Source organism: Rhodamnia argentea, chromosome 10, assembly GCF_020921035.1.
Source record: "Rhodamnia argentea isolate NSW1041297 chromosome 10, ASM2092103v1, whole genome shotgun sequence".
Classification (NCBI taxonomy): Eukaryota; Viridiplantae; Streptophyta; class Magnoliopsida; order Myrtales; family Myrtaceae; genus Rhodamnia; species Rhodamnia argentea.
In genome coordinates, this window is record NC_063159.1 from 15,831,394 (window position 1) to 15,853,030 (window position 21,637).

The 21,637-nt window shown below is 41.3% G+C and overlaps 2 protein-coding genes and 1 long non-coding RNA gene across 6 annotated transcripts; 2 read left to right on the plus strand and 1 right to left on the minus strand.

Annotated features, from left to right (window-relative positions):
* The first annotated feature begins 623 nt into the window (after positions 1-623).
* On the plus strand, positions 624-4,865 carry LOC115729785 (binding partner of ACD11 1). 2 transcript variants are annotated; one of them, XM_030660410.2, is made up of 8 exons: positions 625-782; positions 892-998; positions 1,366-1,441; positions 2,370-2,441; positions 2,515-2,580; positions 3,074-3,414; positions 4,053-4,176; positions 4,591-4,865. In XM_030660410.2, the coding sequence occupies exons 1-8, from the start codon at positions 777-779 to the stop codon at positions 4,609-4,611; spliced, it is 813 nt and encodes a 270-aa protein (XP_030516270.2). In that variant the 5' UTR covers positions 625-776; the 3' UTR covers positions 4,612-4,865. The 2 variants fall into 2 exon arrangements, with proteins under 2 accessions (XP_030516268.2, XP_030516270.2); XM_030660408.2 differs by lacking the exon at positions 4,591-4,865 and having other exon boundaries at positions 624-782; positions 4,053-4,369.
* Positions 4,866-7,556: 2,691 nt separating this feature from the next.
* Positions 7,557-15,403, plus strand: LOC115729784. Of its 3 annotated transcripts, none has more exons than XM_030660404.2 (11): positions 7,557-7,800; positions 8,704-9,404; positions 10,079-10,256; positions 10,342-10,570; positions 10,958-11,097; positions 11,340-11,629; positions 11,863-12,075; positions 12,162-12,653; positions 13,010-13,678; positions 14,022-14,540; positions 14,839-15,403. In XM_030660404.2, the coding sequence occupies exons 2-11, from the start codon at positions 9,129-9,131 to the stop codon at positions 15,061-15,063; spliced, it is 3,231 nt and encodes a 1,076-aa protein (XP_030516264.2). In that variant the 5' UTR covers positions 7,557-7,800; positions 8,704-9,128; the 3' UTR covers positions 15,064-15,403. The 3 variants fall into 3 exon arrangements, with proteins under 3 accessions (XP_030516264.2, XP_030516265.2, XP_030516267.2); XM_030660405.2 differs by having other exon boundaries at positions 9,096-9,404; XM_030660407.2 differs by lacking the exon at positions 7,557-7,800 and having other exon boundaries at positions 9,096-9,404; positions 10,345-10,570.
* On the minus strand, positions 10,492-10,947 carry LOC125312590. Its single transcript, XR_007196636.1, has 2 exons — positions 10,811-10,947; positions 10,492-10,777 (listed from the first exon to the last, which is right to left on the minus strand). It is a non-coding gene; the product is annotated as an uncharacterized LOC125312590 (long non-coding RNA).
* Positions 15,404-21,637: the final 6,234 nt, after the last annotated feature.

The window sequence follows — 21,637 nt, forward strand, 5'->3', positions numbered from 1 at the left end:
TTAAGTACTAATAAAATGATTTTAGGACTTACTTGCGGGGTGAGAGTGAATTTTCCTTGTAAGATAAAACGAAGAATAGGCAAAAAAAAAATCTCAAAAATCCTAAATCGTGCCCACTGCAACACATTCATATTGATTTTTTTTTGTGACATAAAAAATCGCAAACTATGCACACCGTGACACATTTATATTAAACTTTTTACTGCGGCATAAAAAACCCTAAACGTCTATCTATGTAATATATTTACCTTCCATCAAGATTCCGTCGGATAATTTTTCAACAATAATAACATCATTTTTATTGTACTCATATCACTTGAGAGTTATGTCAATATCGTTTGCTTTTTGGGGTCAATGTAGGCAGATTCTTGAAGATTATTATTGACGAGACTTCAACGGAGGATAAATGTTTCAGACATATATAAGTTTGAGATTTTTAGCTTCTCGAAAAAAAGTTTAGCATAAATATGTCATAATAAATATAATTTGCGATTTTTTTTTGGGTGCCTTTTTGCCCCAAATAATAAAAGCGAAATATTGGGAGAATGCGGGGGCATTTACGGTAGCTTCGCATGTGCATAAATATTACATTCCCTTCTCCGCTTTGCTCGCGCTGAGATTCTGTTTTACTCTCAGGTCAGGTCCTGCTGCTTTGTCTCCCCTCCTCCCTCTCTCTCTCTCTCTCTCTCTCTCTCTGAGCTCTCTCCAATCAAAGGGCGTTCATTGGCCTACGCATTCCGACAGGCGTCCCTCTCCTCGCCGTCGAAGCCGTGGCAATGCAGGTTCTTCCCAGCTCAATCCCAGCCTCTTCAGCTCGTCAGAGCTCAAACTGCATGCTTGAATTCGAGTTTCGCTTGTGCTTGTCTTGATCGATTTCCGCATGAATGGCAGCAAACCAGAACAGTCGAAGTGAGGAACTTGTCAGATCTAGCCACCGAGAGGGAGATTCACGAGTTCTTCTCCTTCTCCGGCGACATCGAGCGCATTGAGATCCGACGGTACGTTGCTCCGCCGTCGCTCCTGCGGTTGCTTTTCGTTGCCCGCGTTCGCTCAGTGGCGTCGAGGTTTGGTGAAAAATGTCGGTTGTGACGAGGGAATTTGGGATCTCTACGTTTCGATTTTGTTTTCGCAGCCTGGAAGGCTCAAAGATTGTTATCCTCGTTCTTTTTCTTATTTCCGTCAGCTGGGGAAGTTTAGCTCTTTGCGTAGTCTGTGCGTGCGGAAGCAAAGCTGTGTTCATCTCAGCACGATTGCAATTGTTACCATTTAGACTTGCGAAAGAGCTAGTTTAATTTGAGCTAGTATAGTTGCGTATCTGAGGAAAAGAAAGGAGGAAAGAATTCTAACGAGGTTTTCGTGGTGCAGGGAAAGCGGACAGTCGAGCACTGCTTATGTGACGTTCAAAGATCCAAAGGCACTGGAAATTGCACTCTTATTATCGGTATGTGCGCCTCGCATATTGAAATCGCTTTTCTGTGCACATTCATTGCATTTCACCCACATCGATTGCATTTCTTTACTCGGACTTTACTTGCATTGCACTTTTTCTGAACAATGCTTCAGTGTTAAGAGGAAGTTAGACCTACCTTCAGACCCCATCAGTATTTTTTCTATTGTGTTCTGATTAGCTTTGTGGGAGTGACTATATCATCTGTTCTACACGTCACGGGCAATAAAACTTTCTTCTGGATTGTAGTTGATGGTCCGGTCCATGAGGATTTGCAGTTATCTGCCAAATTTTATGGGAGTTTTAGCTGCCAGTAATATCTTTCAAGATCCATAAGATTTTCTGTTCTCCCTAGTGTGTAAATTGCCTAAACTTATTTATTAATCTGTTCGGGGACTTCTCAGTGATTTTTTCCATGAACGATTGCCTGACGTGGCACATTTTTCTGCTTTTTCTTTTAAAAACTTGAGAGAAAACTAAGCAACTATCAATGTGGATAGTCTTTGGTAAGTTAAAACTAAACACATACCGCAGTACTTATCCATTCATATACTGATGATTTCTGGACTTCTAGAATTTCTCATCTACTTGCATTGCTGAAGTTACAACAGTGATGCCTACTTCAGGCTCCTTAAAAAGTGGAAGGTCTTAGTCTTATCCATGAAAAGAAAAAGTCAAACTCAATAAGGTGCTTTTCTAATGGTGGGAAGAGAGGGCTTATCACTATAAAAAATTATTAATGCCCTTTCAAGGACACATTAACGAAAGATACCAACCTCCACCTTATCCTCTGTGCTAACATCATTGGTAATATTTTTGCATCTAGTTCTCCACCTTCAATACAACACTATAGCCAGCCTGCAACTGGCGAAAACTTTTAATGTTGGAGCCCTGCTTATTGAAGTATATGTTGTGTTGACAGGGAGCAACTCTAGTAGATCGGATTGTGAATATAAGTGCGATTGAGAATTACGTACCACAACGTGACATGCAGGTAGGCATTTATCCTGCTATCTGTCCTTGGATTTCTTGAGACACTGAAAAAAATTTCAACTCTATACATGCAGGAAGTGAGGATGGTGGACAATGCGGTGTCTGTTGCCCCTACTGAATTTGCTGCCTCCGATGTTGAGGTGAAGAAAAATGCCTGCTCACTTCTCAATGTTCTCATCCGATGTAATTAGTGGAACACATTAAGATAGCTGAAAATTATTGCATCAATATCATAATAATTCTCAAAGTAGGAGGACTAAGATATTATTTTACCTTGAATTGTATTTATTATTTTACTATCCCTAGGGTGCATGCTTTCAATGGGATTGAGTTGAGACATTTGTGACTTAAATAATGCAACTTATTTTGTTCCATTACCAGAAAGACTTTCTATCTTGCAAAACCTTGCTTGATCAATCACTAGATTTTCCACTTGTTAATTCTAAGAGAGTACGACTTATGGTTGCATCCAAAACCTGCCAGAAAAGCTTTCTTGAACCTAAAATTTGGGTGAGGGTGCCAAATGCAAACCGAATGTTGCAGGGTGCTATTAGAGATGTAACAGCGGCTATACCTAGGTAGTTATTCATACATTGAAGTTGACAGCTCCAACTTTTCTATCTCTGCTTTCAGGCAAAAGGTGGTTCACCTGGCAATGGTAGAGTTTACGTCAATAGAGCACAGGATGTTGTCAGCAGTGTATTCGCAAAAGGTAGCGCCATCGGACAGGATGCAGTGAACAAAGCTAAAGCATTTGATGAGAAGCATCGATTGACAGCTACAGCATCAGCCAAAGTTATCTCCTTTGATAAGAGGGTTGGACTCACTGAAAAATTGACTGTTGGAATCTCAGTTGTCAACGAGAAAGTGAAATCTGTTGATCAGAGACTTCAGGTCTCTGATAAGACAATGGCGGCCATATTTGCTGCTGAGAGGAAGATAAATGACACAGGGTCAGCTGTGAAAACTAGCAGGTCAAGTTTTGTTCCCTGAGATAGGATTTTGTGGTATCGTGACCTGGAATTACTTGAGATGACAGTTTCTAGTGTTATGATATGCTATTAACTGTTGTCTGAATGTATTTGACTTAACATACATCTTGATGTAGTGCATGCTTGTTTTTTGGTTACTTATTTGAATTTATACTTGGGTAATTTCGACGAGGCTACTTTTCAGAAGCAGTGCAAGATGTGGCCTTGCTTGTTAGGTCCAATTTATAATATTTTTTGTCCAAAAGAAGATAATTAAGAATACCGTGAGTATTGAGACTTGTGGTGGACATCATGATCCATGCTTTTACTGTCAACATTTGAGGTTAATTGTCCAGATATTGCAAATTATGTCTCCTGCAGTCAGTTTGATATCGGCTTTTCCTACTATGCATAACTGTCTAAGAATATTAATTTGGCTTCGCCTTTAGTCAAAATTGGAGTGCATAATGTGTTTATTCGAAGAAATGGATGAAGGGTACTGCAACCTCTGTTTATGTAGAGCAATATCTTGTTTTCCCCAATATTAAATGTTTACCACTGACCTTAACAGTGCAATGCTCTCTCTCTCTCTCTCTCTGTGGACTACCATCATTTAACTCTTTACGTTTGGACTTTGACAGGTACGTGACTGCCGGAGCAGCTTGGTTAAATGGTGCTTTCACTAAAGTCTCTAAAGCTGGTCAAGTTGCAAGGACAAAAACCAGGGAGAAGTTGCATTTGGCTGTTTCGAACTTGACTGCAAAGGTCGGTCCCTTAGGCCTGGTCTAATTGTCATTGAGATAAAGTATTAGTGTTGCTGTTGAAATGGACACATTATTGGCTCCTCTGCCATCTGTTATGACGTCTTATGAAAATCAGTATTTTATTTCGGATTCTTTCTAGATGCATCATCACCTCCCAGCCTTATATCAAGCTTTCTCGAATTATTCCCAAACATTAGAATCTAGGTTTTAAGTATACAACAATGGAATGCAAATTGTTCAAAAAATGGTTTATCATTTGTTTTACAGTATGATCAACATTTTCTCATTGCTTTAGTGCATGTTATCCTATTAATAACCTTGAGTTGGCAACGTTAGTTTCAAAAACATCTTGTTTACTTAAAGTTCACAAGCATCTTCTGCAGTAACATTATGCTTGTTTTTTGTGATAATGTAGGATCCTGGTGTCGTTGCATAAATGCGAATCAACTTGGCATAAATTTGCTTCTATGTATCTCTGGCATGAACATTTTGTTCAAGCTGGGGATGATATAGTTGGATTGGCAGAGCTTGTGCTTGGGTATTAAGGATGAAGGTCCTTATTTCCTCTTTTCTTTGATTGTGAGTGAGTCAACTATATCTTGCAGTTTTTGTATTCTTTCAAATATGGTGTCTCATGCTTGTGAATTTTGTAATCTTTAAGAGTTTAATGAAAATCTTGTCATCAATCAATTCTTCCTTGCAAAGATAGACTTACTAATTCCCCTATAAACCTTGTCAATGGCGTTTAGAAGTTCATGTATGCTTGAATATTTAGCAGCAGCTAGAGATGGCAGGCTCAGGAGTTTCCAGAACAGGTCTCACTTTCCTCTCATCAGATAGGTAGACTTTTCCCAAGCCTCTCCAGGGTGAAACCAGGCTCTTCTGAAAACGTTTCCCCTATTCCTTCCTCCACTAGGGATAGAACTTTAACCTAGTTACTGGAATGTTCTGATAGAGGTGCATCATGCATAGCCCTTTGCCTTGACGTTCCATTCTTCTCTTGTTCCTAGCGGTTTTCTGGATGCCTTGATCAAGTTATCTTCTTTTAGTAGAGTGAAAGTTGTATATAAGAGAGATCTTGTTGGTTCCTGTTTGTAGAACTGCATAGCAGAATGGGACTCGTACAAAGTTAATGCAAAGAAAGTTTAATTGAAGCCTGGTAGTGTCCTGCATGCCGTGGCATGGGTACTACTTCTGTTGGATAGTCTTTCCGTATGCATCTATGATGAGTGTAAGTTGTCCAATTGAGGACTGCTGTATTTGTCGTGGAGGAGGAAGAACATTATTGCATTCATGATATTCTGATCTTGAAATCAAGGAAGATTGCTTCTATTAATTTATTCAATTCCAATTCCTTCTGATTTGTAACTGGAAGAGTGTAAGTTATAGCAGCTGCGGAACGAGTTAAAAATATTTCCTGTGGTTGGCTACGGCAAGAATAGCGTAGCTAACATCAAAATTGGATGACTGATTAAAGTTGCACTTTGTTCAAAGAGTTCAAAGACTTATACGTGGTTGTGGGGGAGCATATGTATCACATCGCCTTTTCCCTGGTCCCCTTTGCTTAGCTGGAGAATTACAGACACTGTTTGGCATGTTGCTTTGGATCGTCCAACGACACTATAATCAAAGTATTCGTAAAACAAGAAGCTGGAAGACAGTACACCGAGGATTGAGTCTACTTTTAGCATTTGCCCATGTGATGTGCTTGCTTGTTTTGTCATGACAAGTAACCGCTTAGTTTTTTTTTCTTTTGTCCCCCTCTTTTATGGACTTTTGATGTTGCATCGGTCGTAATTGTTGGCTAGATAACCGATACCAAGTTGGGTTAAATTATTTCTGAAGGATGTGATTCAACTAGAGACAGATGGGAAATGCCACGAGGAAAATGGCCGGGGTGGGGGGAAATATCAGATCTGCGTGTTTTGTAGGAAAAGCCGAAAAGGACCGAGGAAGATCCTTGGCTGTGACGATCAGCATCTTAGAATGGAGAAATTCAAAAGCCTGACTTTGGGGTTGGGCATGCGAGACCCCGATTAGTCTTTAATGGCTATTGCTGCCGAGGGAGTCCCATTTGTTTAAAAGCTATCTTGTACGCGAGATCGAAGTTCCTCCTACTTGCGGTTGCGACCGTTGAAAGTTGGATGGCGAAATAAATAATTGCAAGTAAACGCCAAAAGGTGGGAATAATACGAGTTACTAAAAAGAAAAAAGAAAAAGGAAAAAAAGGAGGGAAAGGTTGGGGGGTCAATGCGTGGGGTTGTTGGATCCTCTGTTCTCTCAACCGGTCGCCAACTTCCAATCCATGTTCAAGTGTGATAAGCGACGTCGCTTCAGTGTCATTGTACGTGCATCCATAATTCCGCTTCAATGCTAGCTCGAAACATGATAAGGCATTGCGGGGAAAAAGAACATAAGAAGGCATACTACAATGTGTCCATTATTCTGACGGCGATGCTTCCGATCGGAACTCCAAGGCATCATGTACTGATGTGATTTGATTGATCTACAACATTATTCGCATGATATATGGATTGATTTCTTCACGTGTCGCCGTGCTATATCTATTCCATAAAGGACTTCTTGATCCGGCTTAGGAAGGGGCTTCATCACGATTTACGAGGGAGCTTTGGTGACATGTTTGTTGATTGTTCTCCATGCTTTATTTATCTTAGATGTCTATACCATATCCTGAGGAGCTATTACGGTGGCTTTGCATTGACCTCAAAAGATTGATGTGAAAACTTCAACTTTTTGGGCGAGAGCGAGCGCCGGCCGGCGAAGGCTCAATTTGTATCAATACGACACCGTTTATGATATAATTAATTCAATTAAAAGATTTATGATTGAATTGATACGAATGCAATAAGTTTAAGATTTTTTTTTTATAAATTTTACGAGTTGGACGAATCAAAATTCAATTGTTGATAGTAAAATTTATTGGAATTCAGTGACAAGATCTGTCTTTTTGTGCGTTACGCTAATTGATGGCGTGTCCTGCGACGAAATGTAGTTTGTGTGGACAATGGAACCGCTTGGCTGTCACCTCCCTGAGGTCCAGAGTCACGACTCTTCTCAACAACCCTTCTCCGTAACGCAGAAAAATAAAGAGAAAGAAAGTGTCAAAATGTGAAAAAACCCAAGAGAATTGATAAGTAAAGACACCAAATTGCCTAATGCCTATATCTTCGCTCCCGCGAGCTTGCACCAGGGTGCGCCACGTGTCGCTAGGGAACCACCAGAAGAGAGAACGTGGCCTGACATGTCATCACACCCAACTCGACTCCATAGAGAACCTCAACTCCGACCGACGGCAATTCCCATGTTGTCCAGGGGCATTCTCGTCCACTGGCGATCTCCAATTTGATTTCCCATTCTGCCCTCCTCCGTTGAAGTGTCCCCCTCTCTCTCCTCTTCGATCAATCTCCTGTCTCCGAAACCGAAACGCACCAGTTTTGGCCTTTCGGGGCATCATACGTTGTGTTGCCGCGGGGGTGGAGGGGGTATATTCTTCGGTGCGATTCTCTTCGAACTTCATATAGGTTTATCGCCCATTTGTGTACTCTTCGAAATTCCGCATCACTTCGTGGTACATTTGCCGTTCTCGCCAAGTCTCTCACGCGTGGTATGTCATCGTCTCGCCGAATCTGTTCCTTGCGTAACTTTCTCTTTACCCAGTTCCCTTGTGCTCTTCATTGGAGCTTCAAGAATTTTCAGTTGGTAATTTTGTCAGCAGATGATGATGATGATGATGGTGGAATGGTGAACGGTTATTGTTTTTGCCTCTGTGCATTGAGTGCTTGGAAGGTTCCTTTTAGATCGGTACTTGTTCTGTTCGTCGTTTTTGTCGTTGAGGGTGAAGCTGGGGTTATGCTTTCTTGTTCAAAATTCCGTCTTTATTCACTGTCTGGGGCCCATTTGTGGAATGGGCGTTCAAATTGTGATCTTGGGTTGTTCGCCGAAATTAATATCTGATGTTAGATCTGGGTTTTCGGAGTTGGACAGTTGACGTGTTGTTTTGGAGGTTTAAGTTACCATTTGAAGTTGGAAATTAGCAATATTCATCCACCGGTTAGTTCCTTTTGTGTTTAGTTAGCAAAGTGAGTGGCTTGTGATTGGATTAGTAAGCTCGCTTTGCTGAATTTTAGGAATGGAATCTGGAGCTTTGAGTGACATTCCGTTAGTTTGGGGGGAATTTATGCACCCACACTGGTTTTGTGGGACTTTGCCATAGGTTTGTGGAGCTTGTTTCGATAATTTATGCAGCTCAAGAAGTAGGTAAATGCCATTTCCTTCACTGTTTTCCTTCTTATAGGTACATTCAGACTGATCTTTTTCTCTATTTGGCAAGATCCTTGCCCTTATAAGTCATCGTCTTGGTGCTTGAATATCATATTTTTCTATAGAATTTTCTCCGTTATTTATGTTGATAGAATCTAGTGTGCAAGCAAATCTACTCAAAGAAATCATAATGAGAATCCTTACATGTTTAAAAATGATGAGATCTCTTCTACTTTCTGTTGATCAGGTTCATGGTTATGTCAACAATTTATACTGTGAGGTTTATCTATCTCATGCGATGCATGAATTTTGCTGGTAGCTTAAGTTGTTAGGTGGATGATCCCTGTGGTGGAAAATTATTGATGGCGTACAATGATTGCAGCTATAAGTACTACTCTGCAATCTAGATTTTGGATTGAAGATGGTGCATTCTTCATTCAACTTATATTCATGATGGCAGTTCTCCTGTAATCTTCTAAGCTTATTAGTCAGCCCAACATGGATTAGGCCGAATCGTCTTCTTCATAGGGCAGTTTGTTCTCATTTTAACTGGTTCTTGGTTGAATATTTGGCTGTCTGTGGGGTTGATTGTTTAAGACCTTGGAATTGGATTTGAATTTGGTTCTTACTTCTAATCAGTTGAAGGACCAATATTGTACTTTACATGAAGGAATGGAGATTTTAGTCTCTCCTCAAGGACAGAAGCATATTTTGCCGGTTCCTGCTCGTAAAATTTTATCAGGCGGACAGCACAAAGATATATGGGTCATTGTTCAAGAGGGTTCTTTGGCTGATGTTGATTCTGCATTGGCCTTACTGAAAAAGAATGGGGGAAATATTAATTCAAGAAACACCTTTGGTCTGACAGCACTTCATGTTGCAACATGGAGAAATCACATTCCAGTCGTTAGGAGGCTTCTTGCCGCTGGTGCTGATCCTGATGCTAGGGTTTGTTTCTTCTGATGCTCGTCTATTTAATGTCTCATGATGAATTTGTTGGTTCCAGAATTACTTTTCTGTGTCAATCAATCATCTCCATGCAATGTGCTTGTTAAGTCCTATGTAGATAATCAGAGCGTTTTTCATTGTTTTTTATTCCGGTACTCCACAATTCTATTTCGCTTTTTTGTTTGTGTCATAACCACTTGATAGAAGTGGCTCATGCATAATGGATGGGGAGGTGCATATGGAGAATGGCATCTCAAAGACGAGAGAAGACGCAGTCCCGATTTGGTGTGGTTAGAAGAGGCTCAATGTTTCTTTTTGAAGGTCTTTTGTAAAGTGAAGAACATGCAATTGTGCTGTAGCTATCTTAATCCGGGCCAGAATGGGGTATTGAGAAAGGATAAATGAGACTGAGCTGATCATGTGCTCCATTAGATGAGAAACATCGACTTTGTAACTCTGCATCTGCAAGATGCATATTGGATCAAGCGTGGCATAGCATTGTGCGACTGTGCTTTTTGAGGAAATATTGACCATAAGATTTCATTCAATTTGGTTGAATGAAGAATTTGTCTTGCCTTGTTCTAGTTGTAAGTGAATTTCTTGGGGATTTGGATGCTAAGCAAGAGATTTATCTTTGAAGCGATGCTAATTGGTAATCATGCAATGCTTTCCAGGATGGAGAATCAGGATGGAGCAGCCTTCACAGGGCCCTGCATTTTGGTCATCTTGCAGTTGCAAGTGTCCTCCTTCAATCCGGTGCTTCTATCATGTTGGAGGATTCTAAGTCACGGACGCCCATCGACTTACTCTCAGGGCCTGTAAAGCAGGTTGTTGGGAACGGCTATGATGCTGGTATATATTTCGATCGTGTTAGTTAATAGTCGTAACCATTAATTGAGTCTCCTTGATGGTATTACCGAATTATTGCTTATTGCAGTAGCCACTGAGGTGTTTAGCTGGGGCAGTGGTGCAAATTATCAGCTAGGAACAGGAAATGCTTGCATACAAAAGTTGCCGTGCAAAGTTGATTCACTGCACGGTTCATTAATTAAGCAAGTGTCTGCAGCAAAGTTTCACAGTGTTGCTGTTAGTACTCGAGGAGAACTCTTCACTTGGGGATTTGGAAGAGGTGGTCGGCTTGGGCATCCTGATTTTGACATCCATAGGTATCAAATTGGTATCCTTCTTTTATCCATGCATGATCTTACTGTTGTATTCGTTATAGGAGCAAGAATATTGATGCTACGTTGTGGTATTATTGTCTTCTGACTCTTAGATCCTTTCTAAGGAAAGGATACAATTGCAGAGTCGTGTGGACAGTAACTGAAATTGTAGGCCGACTTCTTTGCACCTCTCTCTCTCTCTCTCTCTCTCTCACACACACACACACACACACACACACACACACACACACAAAAGTCTAAGCTAGAAAGTGAGCATTTAGCTTTGGCCCCCTTCCTGGCCAATGAATTCTTTGAAGTTAAGATGAATAGCTTTGTTTGAATTTGAGTATGTGTTTCCTGAAATGTTCTTAATCACTTGATTCTTTCCAGTGGTCAAGCTGCGGTCATCACTCCACGACAGGTGACTTCTGGTTTAGGATCTCGTCGTGTGAAAACAATTGGAGCAGCTAAACATCACACTGTAATTGCTACTGAGGGTGGAGAAGTGTTCACCTGGGGATCTAATAGAGGTGAGATTCATTTGGTTTCTGAATGAGTAGTATTCATTTTGTTCTGATTCTGAAATTCTAGTAGTCTAACCTCAACTACGCATTTGTGTTTCAAGTGGGAAACGCGGAATTTTTTTTTTTTTTGGTCAAAGGGAATGGAGAATTGAGAGGGTGACATTCTCGCTTCTTATACCCAATGCTTCATTGACTGAACTGAAGTGATATATTTGAAGTATGAGGATCCTTTCTATGATTTTCTGCAGAGGGTCAACTTGGGTACACTTCCGTTGATACTCAGCCTACTCCTCGTAGAGTTAGCTCCCTTAAGTCGAAAGTTGTTGCTGTTGCTGCAGCAAATAAGCACACTGCTGTGGTTTGTGAATCTGGTGAAGTATTCACATGGGGTTGCAACAGGGAAGGTCAGCTCGGTTATGGAACTTCCAATTCTGGATCAAACTACACGCCAAGACTGGTTGAGTATCTGAAGGGCAAAGTTTTTATTGGAGTTACAGCTGCCAAGTATCACACAATTGTTCTGGGGGCAGATGGGGAGGTCATTGCCTTTCACTGTAACTCATGTATTGATGTGCTGAACTTGCTCTCATTCTTCTTACTGACTCTGTGAAAAGTCTCGATTTCACAATTGCTGCAGAATTTGAATCGCTATGTGTTATTGTATCAAACCATAGGAAATTCTCCCGGTTGAATGTGACGTCCTGCTATTTGTTTTGGATATGATCTGCCATACATTCTATACATAAACTAAATATCTAGTATGTCTTGCAGGTATATACGTGGGGCCACAGGCTTGTTACTCCAAGGCGTGTGGTGGTTGCTAGGAATCTTAAGAAAAGCGGGAGCGTGCCTTTGAAGTTTCATCGCATGGAACGGCTACATGTTGTAGCTATAGCAGCAGGGATGGTACACAGCATGGCTCTTACAGATGATGGAGCCTTATTTTGTTGGGTGTCCTCTGATCCTAACCTTAGATGCCAACAGGTTCTAATATGTTACTGGTATCTCTGTTTACTTATTTCGGGGTGTTTCAGCTATTTTCTGATTGCTTGCATCTTTTCTTGGTATAGCTGTATTCACTATGTCAAAGAAATATTGTGAGCATTTCTGCTGGAAAGTACTGGTCTGCTGCAGTTACTACCACAGGTGATGTTTACATGTGGGATGGGAAGAAAGAGAAGGATAAGCCACCGGTGCCCACACGATTACATGGCCTGAAGAAGGCAACTTCTGTGTCAGTTGGAGAAACCCATCTCTTGATAGTTGCCTCTCTCTTTCATCCTGCTTATGTGTCTTCAGCACTCAAGAATTCTCAGGAGGTGATGTTGAATGGCGGAAATAAATTGGAAGAGCTTGATGAAGACATTTTGTTTGACGATGTGAAGTCTGATAATGCATTACTGGTGATGGAGGATTGTAATGCCGTACATCGTCCAATACCTAGCTTGAAAAGCCTTTGTGAGAAGGCTGCAGCGGAGTGTCTAGTGGAACCTAGGAATGCCATGCAGTTGCTTGAAATTGCAGATTCACTTGATGCTGATGGATTAAGGAAGCATTGTGAGGTATAGACTGAAAAACATACGTAGACCGAAAAATATATAACTTTTGAGTAAACAAGATTTTTCTGCTCTTTCTTCCGATAATGTGATCTTTCATGCCATTGCCGTTTAGTGTTTCCGCCTGTCTGTTCTTCTCCTTTCACCTTTTAAGTTGCCACAGCAGGAAAATCATCCATAGTGAGAGTTTTGCATTTTCTAATTTGTTTGATTGTTAGGAGAGTCTTGAGGTCATTTAAATTTTGCAGTCGTATCCTATCATGATTTCCTATCTAGCCTATAATCTTTTGTGTGATTGATCTTTCTAGCAGATTTCTGACATTGTGTCCATAACTCACTAGATTTGTCGTGCTTGTGTGTAGGATATCGTTATTCGGAATCTGGACTATGTCCTCTCTGTCTCATCACACAATGTGGCTACTGCTTCTTTAGATATTTTAGTCAGACTGGAAAAGTTATTGGACTCGAGGTCATCTGAGCCATGGAGTTGTCGGCGTCTTCCTACGCCGACTGCTGTATTTCCTGCAATTATTGACAGTGAAGAAGAGGATGGAGAGAGTGATTTGGTAAGGATGCGTTGTACATCCATGGACAAGTTATCCATGAGAAACAAGAGCCGCCAAGATGCCGACTCATTCCTGCAATTGAAAGACGATCTTAGTGAACACGTCAGCAAACAAATTCGCGCTCTTCGTAAAAAGTTGCAGCAGATAGAGATGCTTGAAGAAAAGCAGTCCAAAGGGCATTCTCTCGATTGCCAACAGATAGCAAAGCTCAGGACTAGGTCTTCTCTTGAGAGTTCACTTGTCCAGTTGGGTGTTCCAGCGGAGGTACTGGGTGCAAAACCCTCAGTTTTGGAGCCGTCAGATGGGAAGGTGAAAAATGCTGGAGTATCTAAAAGGCAAAGAAGAAAGAACAAAAAGCAGGTATCTCAGGTAGAGAACGCATCTGGCTTTTGTCATGGCGATAGTAAAGTGAGTTCTATAGAGAGCTCTAAGGATCCTGGGTTCTCTCCACTCTCCGAGGATAAGGTAAAATTCCTTACTTAGATACATCTTTACACAGGATTGATGACGTAGTTATCGTGCCTGGAATACCAAGAAGTTGATCTTATCCACTGAATTAATAGTGTAACTTACAAAATGATCAAAATAAAAAATAATGTCCAACAGTACGTTTAATTTATTTGGTCTTGGGAATCTCATTGTATGCTTCACGGTCGCTTTTTTGTCAAACCTGATATGCTTTTGCGATTAGGATTGCTCTTCGGGTCACAAGTTTGTGGAAGTTTCTTTTGCTCTGTAGTAGATAGACGAGTTTGTGACAATTGATTTTTTTTAATAATCTTGTGTTGATTTAATTGCTCCATGATAGGAGGAATGTCCCGAGGTTGAAGATAAGGTAGGCGAGGCTATGAAAGAATCTTCAACTATAGGGAAGAGTGAAGTTGGAAATGTTCAAAAGAGCAAGGGCTTGACGGTGAAAAAGAAAAATAAGAAGGGTGGGCTCTCCATGTTTTTGAGTGGTGCTCTTGAGGACACCCCAAAGAATACCGCTCCACCGCCTCCCTCGTTGCCTAAAAGTGAAGGGCCGGCATGGGGTGGGGCCCAGTTTTCGAAAGGGTCCACCTCGCTTCGTCAGATTCTGGATGAACAGAAAAGTAACAAGGAGATTCTAATAACAAGTAGCAGAGCCAAGTTAGGAGACATAGCTGATGTCAAGACTGATAGAAGAATCAGCTTGAGTTCGTTTTTACCTTCCAGTCCTATACCCGTGGGCCGAGCTTGTTCATCTCAAGCATCTGATGCCGAAAAGGGCACACCTCCCTGGGCTTCTTCTGGGACTCCACCTCTTGTGTCTCGGCCTTCATTAAGGGATATACAGATGCAGCAGGTTTTGCTCTCTCTCTCTCTTCTCACAAATGCACACGCACCAATACCCGTCCTCCCGAGAGATACCCTCTGCCTGCCCACGTGCGCACATGCAGACCCGACCCACCAAATCCATTGGCCCAACCCCAGTACACTCATTAGTTGGTCAAATGGACATGGTGTGCTTAGTCTTTGTTGGTTTGGTAATTCGAATGGACATGCTTCATACGATTTAAGTTTGGTAGTCTGACATATTTTAACCCTGTCAAATGCCTCTGTGATACTGGGGATGTTCATCCTTTGCTTCTTATTTAACCCAGGGTAAGCAGCACCAGAGTCTCTCCCACAGTCCAAAGACGCGAACGGCCGGATTTGCAGTCACATCCGGGCAGGGCTCGCCTTCAGATTCTGCTGGAATCAACCGCTGGTTCAAGCCGGAGGTCGATGCACCCTCGTCTTTTCACGCGATCCAGATCGAAGAGAAGGCTATGAAAGATCTCAAGCGATTCTACAGCAGCGTAAAAATTGTCAAGAACCAGTCTTGACCGGCGTTAGGGCGTTCCTTTTTTTTTTTTTCCTTCATGCACTTTTGTAAATTCGACTATACAGATTGACATAAGTGTACATTATTCTCTTAATTTTATAGGGTAGATCTTCTTTTCCTTTTAGACACCGAGCTTTCCTTAACTCTTAGAAAATAAAAATTCTGGTCATCGATCCTCAATGACCTTGTGCATGTTCATGCACGTCCTGTAAAAGATATAGACAGATCCAGAGAGGACTCTAATTGCGGATTTTAATCTCATCTCATGGAGGTTAAGTTCTGGTGGCACTGAGTTTCTGCCATTGCAGTAACTTTCATTCATCTTAACTGGTTGGTTTGTCTCATATTCAGAATACTACCTTCTGCACTAGTTATGGTTAGATTGCCTTTGAAACCAGAAGCACGTGTGGGGATTCTTTATGGTCTGCCTTCAGCACGTGTTTCAAGTATTCAATACTACCCTCCATCATTCTGAATTTCTTTTCCCACTGGGGTTTAGCACTGGTCATGTCCTTTGAAGATTCGGAACAGTTGTAGACCGACCGACCGGTTCGAGATCTGCCCGATGCAGAGTCAGATCATGGGAAAGCATTTCTTCTCAGTCTGTCCTAACGTAGATGGCCGTTCTCCGATCGGACCGGAGCGGAAGTTGTTTGAATCTGACCAGCATTATAGTGCTTAAAGGTCGAGAGACGCTACTGGACCCCTCTCTTCCCGCGATTACACAGCTTTTTCTTAGCAAGTGTATTGTGTGGGACAAAGAAACGAAAGGATAAAAGATGACCAGTACGGCCATGGATAGCCACAGGCCTTCCTGCCCGTCGGGCCAAAAAAAGGAGGAGACAGTAGCTTTTGAGTCCTGCAAATTGACGGGGACTCGCACGCACTTTGACCCCTCTTTAGTCTTTTCACTACCCCTTCTCTTGCATGGACCGCCTTGTACGTTCACTGGTTGAAGACCTGAGCGTTTCATTCGGTATGCAGTGCCCCCACAATGAGCAGAACTTCTGTGTTCATACGACTTTTGACTCGAGAGACAGTATCAACTAAGTAACGGGATAGTTAGCTGATCAGTCTTAAATTTATTATAAAGATGTCAATTAAGTCTTAAACTTTTTAATTTTATCAATTTAGTACTATAGCTTTGTGTTGGTTTCTAATGTATCCCTTTTGATCAATTTTTACCATAAATGACTGATGTGGCGGTCCCGTCATCACTAAGCGTCCTGTGTGGCGTACTGCCACATCAGCTATTTCCGAGGAAAATTGGCCAAAGGATTACATTGAAATTCCACACAAAAGGTTTAGGATTAAATTGAAAAGTTTAAGATTCAATTATCATCCGTGCAATATGTTTAAGACTGATTGAGTAATTTTTCCACCAAACAACAGCTTTTTCAGACCATCAAAACACATATTGATTGGTGGAATGCGGACTAACAAAGGCAAAATATCAGTTCGAAAAGTTTAGGCGATTTGCAAAATATATGCATTCTTCTTATTTTGCATTTTTTTTTATCGTAATGTTCTTATCATTCATATAATATGATCATCTAAACTTTTGATTTTAACACTTTCTGAAAAAGGATGGTTTTTTTTATCTGATGCTAACATTTGACCGAGGGTTTTATCTATCTCAAAAGATATGATAGGGCAAATAGGACCTGGACGAATAAAATCTTCTGCTTATATTCTTCTTTGAGGACAACTGATGGGTCCATTACTTTGGTAGATCACAGTTTGCAACATCCGATTTGAGATAGAAAGATACTTAAATCTTACTGAGTTAGGATTATGAGTGAGTCTCAGTTGTATTGTATTGAATTGTGAGCCACCATTTGAGGTTACTAATTACCAGCAATTCAGTCGTGCAATGCCAATTCAATCTTGAAGTTTCTAATTTTGTCAATGTAGTCCTAAACCAATGCCCGAAATTCTAATGTAATCCTTCCCGCCAATTATCGCCTCGGGCATCGGCGCATCGCTGACTTGGCAATTCATAAATTGTTTACTTCGGTATGGCACATAGAATGACCGGCGATAATTAGACTTCACATTAGCAAATTTCCGGCGGCAATTAGCTAGAAAGATTATATTAGAATTTCGTACAAATGTTTAGGATTGCATAGTTTAAAATTAAAAAATTTTAAGATTGAATTAGCATTCCTAACAGGCATAGGACTAATTGGATATTTATCCTCTTGATGCGGCATTGAAGTCTATTATTGTGTTCTTCGATGTGGCACATGATGACGTGACGTGCAATAAGACACGTCCCCAAGAGCCAAGAAGCGTCGCGGACGCGTCGGCAATAGCCAGGCAACACAATGAAACGTTGTCGTTTCTGATCCCTCTTGATCGGACAAATCGGCTAGGATTTTGGCCAGGTACAGAGTTTAAGGGAGAATTTGAGGAAGATTGGAAGTCCAGTGGGCTATCAAAAGCAACAGAAGAAAAATCGAATTTGATGGCATGCTCTCTCTCTCTCTCTCTCTCTCTCTCTCTCTCTCTCTACACTCCATATGACAATGATTTGATGTAGCTAAGGTAGTTCACTTTCATGAATTCATGAAAGACTAGTGGTGCCAATCATGCATAGGAGTTGCTCGTGAAATGGTTATATACACATGCTGGCCGAGGAACTTTAGCCACATCCCCTCTCTCTTTTCTTGCAGAAGTGCATGATTTTCATAAAGAAGATACTTCGACAAACAAGACAAAGTTAAGCTAGCCTTTCGCGGTGCGCTTCAGTTCCACACTATTTTCTTAGTCTTTTCTTTAAGCCCAAAAAAAGATGTTCTCAATTTATTGATGGACTTGGTAACATGTTACAGTCTAGCTCATCGATCAGAAGTAACCAAAAAAAAAACCCTAAACATATTACGTTGATATCAATTCAATCTTAAAGTTTTTGTATTGGTGCTAATTGAGTCGATCCGGCCAATTTTAGCTGGAAATCGCGTCCATGTTGCTCGACCCGAACCGACGTGGTCATTTTAAATGATTTTTTAAACTTTTATTTCATTTTCTCTCTTTTTTTCCTTTGAAGCTACACTGAATGTATAGCATGAATCGACACGATTAAACACACAGACCGTTGAACGTGTGAGCCCACAATGAGACCCCCATGATCAACAATGTAGGTGCAATTGGTCCACTTATTGACCTTCATGGTTTAACCCTCTGACTCACAAGAAGCGGTAAGGATTTATCAGGCTGTCGTTAATCGAAAATCGCACTATTCGACAGCATCTCTAGTGAATCAATCGCAAGACCCCATCGTAATACCTAATACTACCTGCTCCAAAGTTAGGTTCAACAAACCGCTAAGCCTAACATGGGGACACTTAGGTTGGGAATGAATCTGATGAAACCAAGTGATTCTACGTCGAGGATAGTCCTTGCTCAGCCTGTCTTTAAGTGGTTGCAGGTGCATAATAGAAATGGGATTAAGCCTATCATCTGTAGGTATTCAGGTATCATAGCTGGCCTTCTCCAACAGTTGTAGGGACCCTCACCAACCTCCCCACCTAGAAAAGATCGGAAAGGGTACAAAAGTGGGTAAGGTTCAACAGCTAATTTTTTCATCTATACATACTTTTCACTAACCACATATAGTTAATTTTGAACCCCGCTGCTTTTCTGCTTAATCAGACCCGGCTGCATGTACATATCTACTTATGGATGCTTGCATGAACGAACAGGAAGAAGAGAGCTGAGTGACGTCGGATGATATCAATGCTTTGATTGGGCGGTCATGATTCCTTCTCTCTAATCAATACTGGATGACTAATGTGCAGAAATCTACATCGTTGTTAGTTCTTACTCTCACAAACACCCATGTAGCTTTTTCAAAAGGCCCCAACTTTAGTCTCTCTCTCTCTCTCTCTCATGGAAAAAAGCCTCAGTAGCAGCAATTGGTTTCTCTCTCTCTCTCTATCTCCCCAAAGAAAGAACCTTGCAGAAGAAGACAAGGGTAATGTTCCAAAACCCACCAGGCTTTTCATTATTATATTGGAAGCCATGACTCTCATGACCTGTCCATCATGTGCTTTTCCAATTCTTTTTTCTCCTGCCCTCCATGAAATAATAAGAAAGCGGTATTTCTCTGACTCCCACACACACACCCTGTTGTGCCTTGCCCTTGCTTTTACTTTATGGGATTTGGTGAATAATTCTATTTGTGTTCCTGCTGTATAAAAATAAGAGGGGGAGAGCTTGGTGTGAGCGCCTCTCTCTGCTCCTGCAGTTTGTGTGGTATCTGTCTTTGATATGATTGTGGAATCATGAGAGAGAGATAAAGAGCGAGAGAGATCTGTTGCTCATGGAAGATCGTTGAGGAAAAGTGGTGTTTGGAATGAAGTTTGATCCAAGATATCTGTCTTCTCCATACTGTCGGGTTTTTCCTTTTCATTGTTGCTGTGTGTGTTAGAGAGAGAGAGAGAGAGAGAGAGAGAGATTAGGGTTAATACTTGATAATCGTTCATATCTTATGCCTGGGGGTGTATATCACTATATATGTGCTGGATCTGCGCTTTGAAAGCGCGGGCGTGAGAGAGAGATTAGGTTTAATCCTTCATAATCATTCATGTCTTATGGATGTGGGTGTGTTTTGACTATGTATCTGTCGGATCTGTGATTTGAGGTTTGTATGAGAGAGAGAGAGAGAGAGAGAGAGAGAGAGAGAGAGAGGAATCTCGGACCAGGCTTCATTCCTCACACCGAGCTTTTCCAATCAAACCCAGAAGGCATCTGCAATGCGTACAAAGTTCACAAGGTAACTTGGAAACTTGACCTATACACCCATTCACATGATAGATATACAATACATACATGCAGGTAGATTAGATATATGACATAGCCATCGTGTGAAACTGATCACTTATTCAGGTTTTAGCTACCATCATGATCATCCATCACTTATTTGGATTCGAATATCGATAGGATGAAAATGATCAGTTTGTATACAAGAGGATGTACGCGTAGAAGTGGATGCATGCCCGGGGTACGCTTGTTTTCTCTAATTATTGCCAATTCCAACTTAATCCTGGTTCATCTTAATCTACAGTTGAGTTTAGGTTTTCCATAATTTGCAATAGCTTCAGATCAAACAAATGAAAAGCACATCTGGAGCATTTTCCCTATGTGTACTTTTATCCACCTAATATATCTGACATGAACCTACAAGATCTTGGTAAATGCATATGGTGCCCTCCGATGGCAAGATTGAAGATGCATTCACCATTAAAGCCAAGGAGATTACAAAGAGGATCCAACGTAGACGAACCTATCGATCTAGTCTTCGTCACGTCTTTTGGCCATCGCGTCCTTACTGCTACTTCCACGGTTTATGAGTTTCGTACGGCTTGGTTAGCCTCCAGCAAAAATGGGTTTTTGCATTTAAGACGTGTGGAAACATTTTTATTCCGCGAATCAACACTAAGCTTCATCTAGCTTCTGATCAAGGCCTTCTTTCCGCTCTTCAATCAATATGGTCTTAATTGTCCCTTGTGCACTTTTTTATGGAAATATTATCATGCTCACAACTGTAGTTTGGTCGTAATTAGGTTCCTCTTGAAAGATGTGTGTGTGGCTTTACTCCACACATCTGCTTAGACTATGTTTGATAGTGGAGGATCCGAAGTGATAAAAGGTTTAGGCGATGTACAGGGCCTTGGTATGAGACTGCGTGCAGGTTCTTTTTTCTATTTTCCCCTTTCCACGGTGCTGGTACATTCCTTGACCAGGGAACAGACATCGGTCGAGCAAAGCTGTGGAGTTCTCATGCAAAGGTAGGGTTACCGTGTTAGCTTTGTAAATCGAACTTACTATACCTAATATTGTTCTCTTTCTCGTTAATCTATGAGGATGCTTCCCGAAGGAAACCGTTTCCTATTTCTAAACACAGAACATGCGAAAAACATGCCCAACCATATCAAACTTGAATCACCTATAGTTAACGAATACATCACACTTTGGGATGTACCGTAATAGCCACAGATTAAGTGTCACTGATGCAGTCTCGAGGTGCTCCTCGCTTTGATCAAGCGTTGAAGAGTTGAGAGCAAAAATGTTGATGCTGTTCTTGTGTAGATACCCAACCGACAGAATGGCTGAGAAGAAGGGAAGGGTGTGGTTGCATGCATGGGCAGACCACAGTAACCCCGTGAAACCCAACACTTTCGAGGAAGGTATATCCTCGCCGATTTCGAGTTACCAAACCAAGCTCTTGTCCAACATGAGATCGCCACGTGAAACAAAACCGTCCCGAGATTCGAAAGGGTATCATAAGGGAAATAACTCGTATCTTGTGTTTTGAACAGGATTGTATCCTCGGGTCTGTGCACACGAGATGGACCATATCTATCGCAGCTTTGCTCACACATATCCATTTGATCATGTTGATGAATTTATCAAGAAAGAGAGCTGTAACTATGTTCACAAGTATGGAAAACCCCAAGGTGTGGAGAGTTCATAAGAATGGACCATAAGAAGCTCAAAACCTCCCGCTCGATTTTCACTCCGCCCTATCTCTCGAACTGCAGCTGCGACGAGGAAATAATTTCTCACGAGTC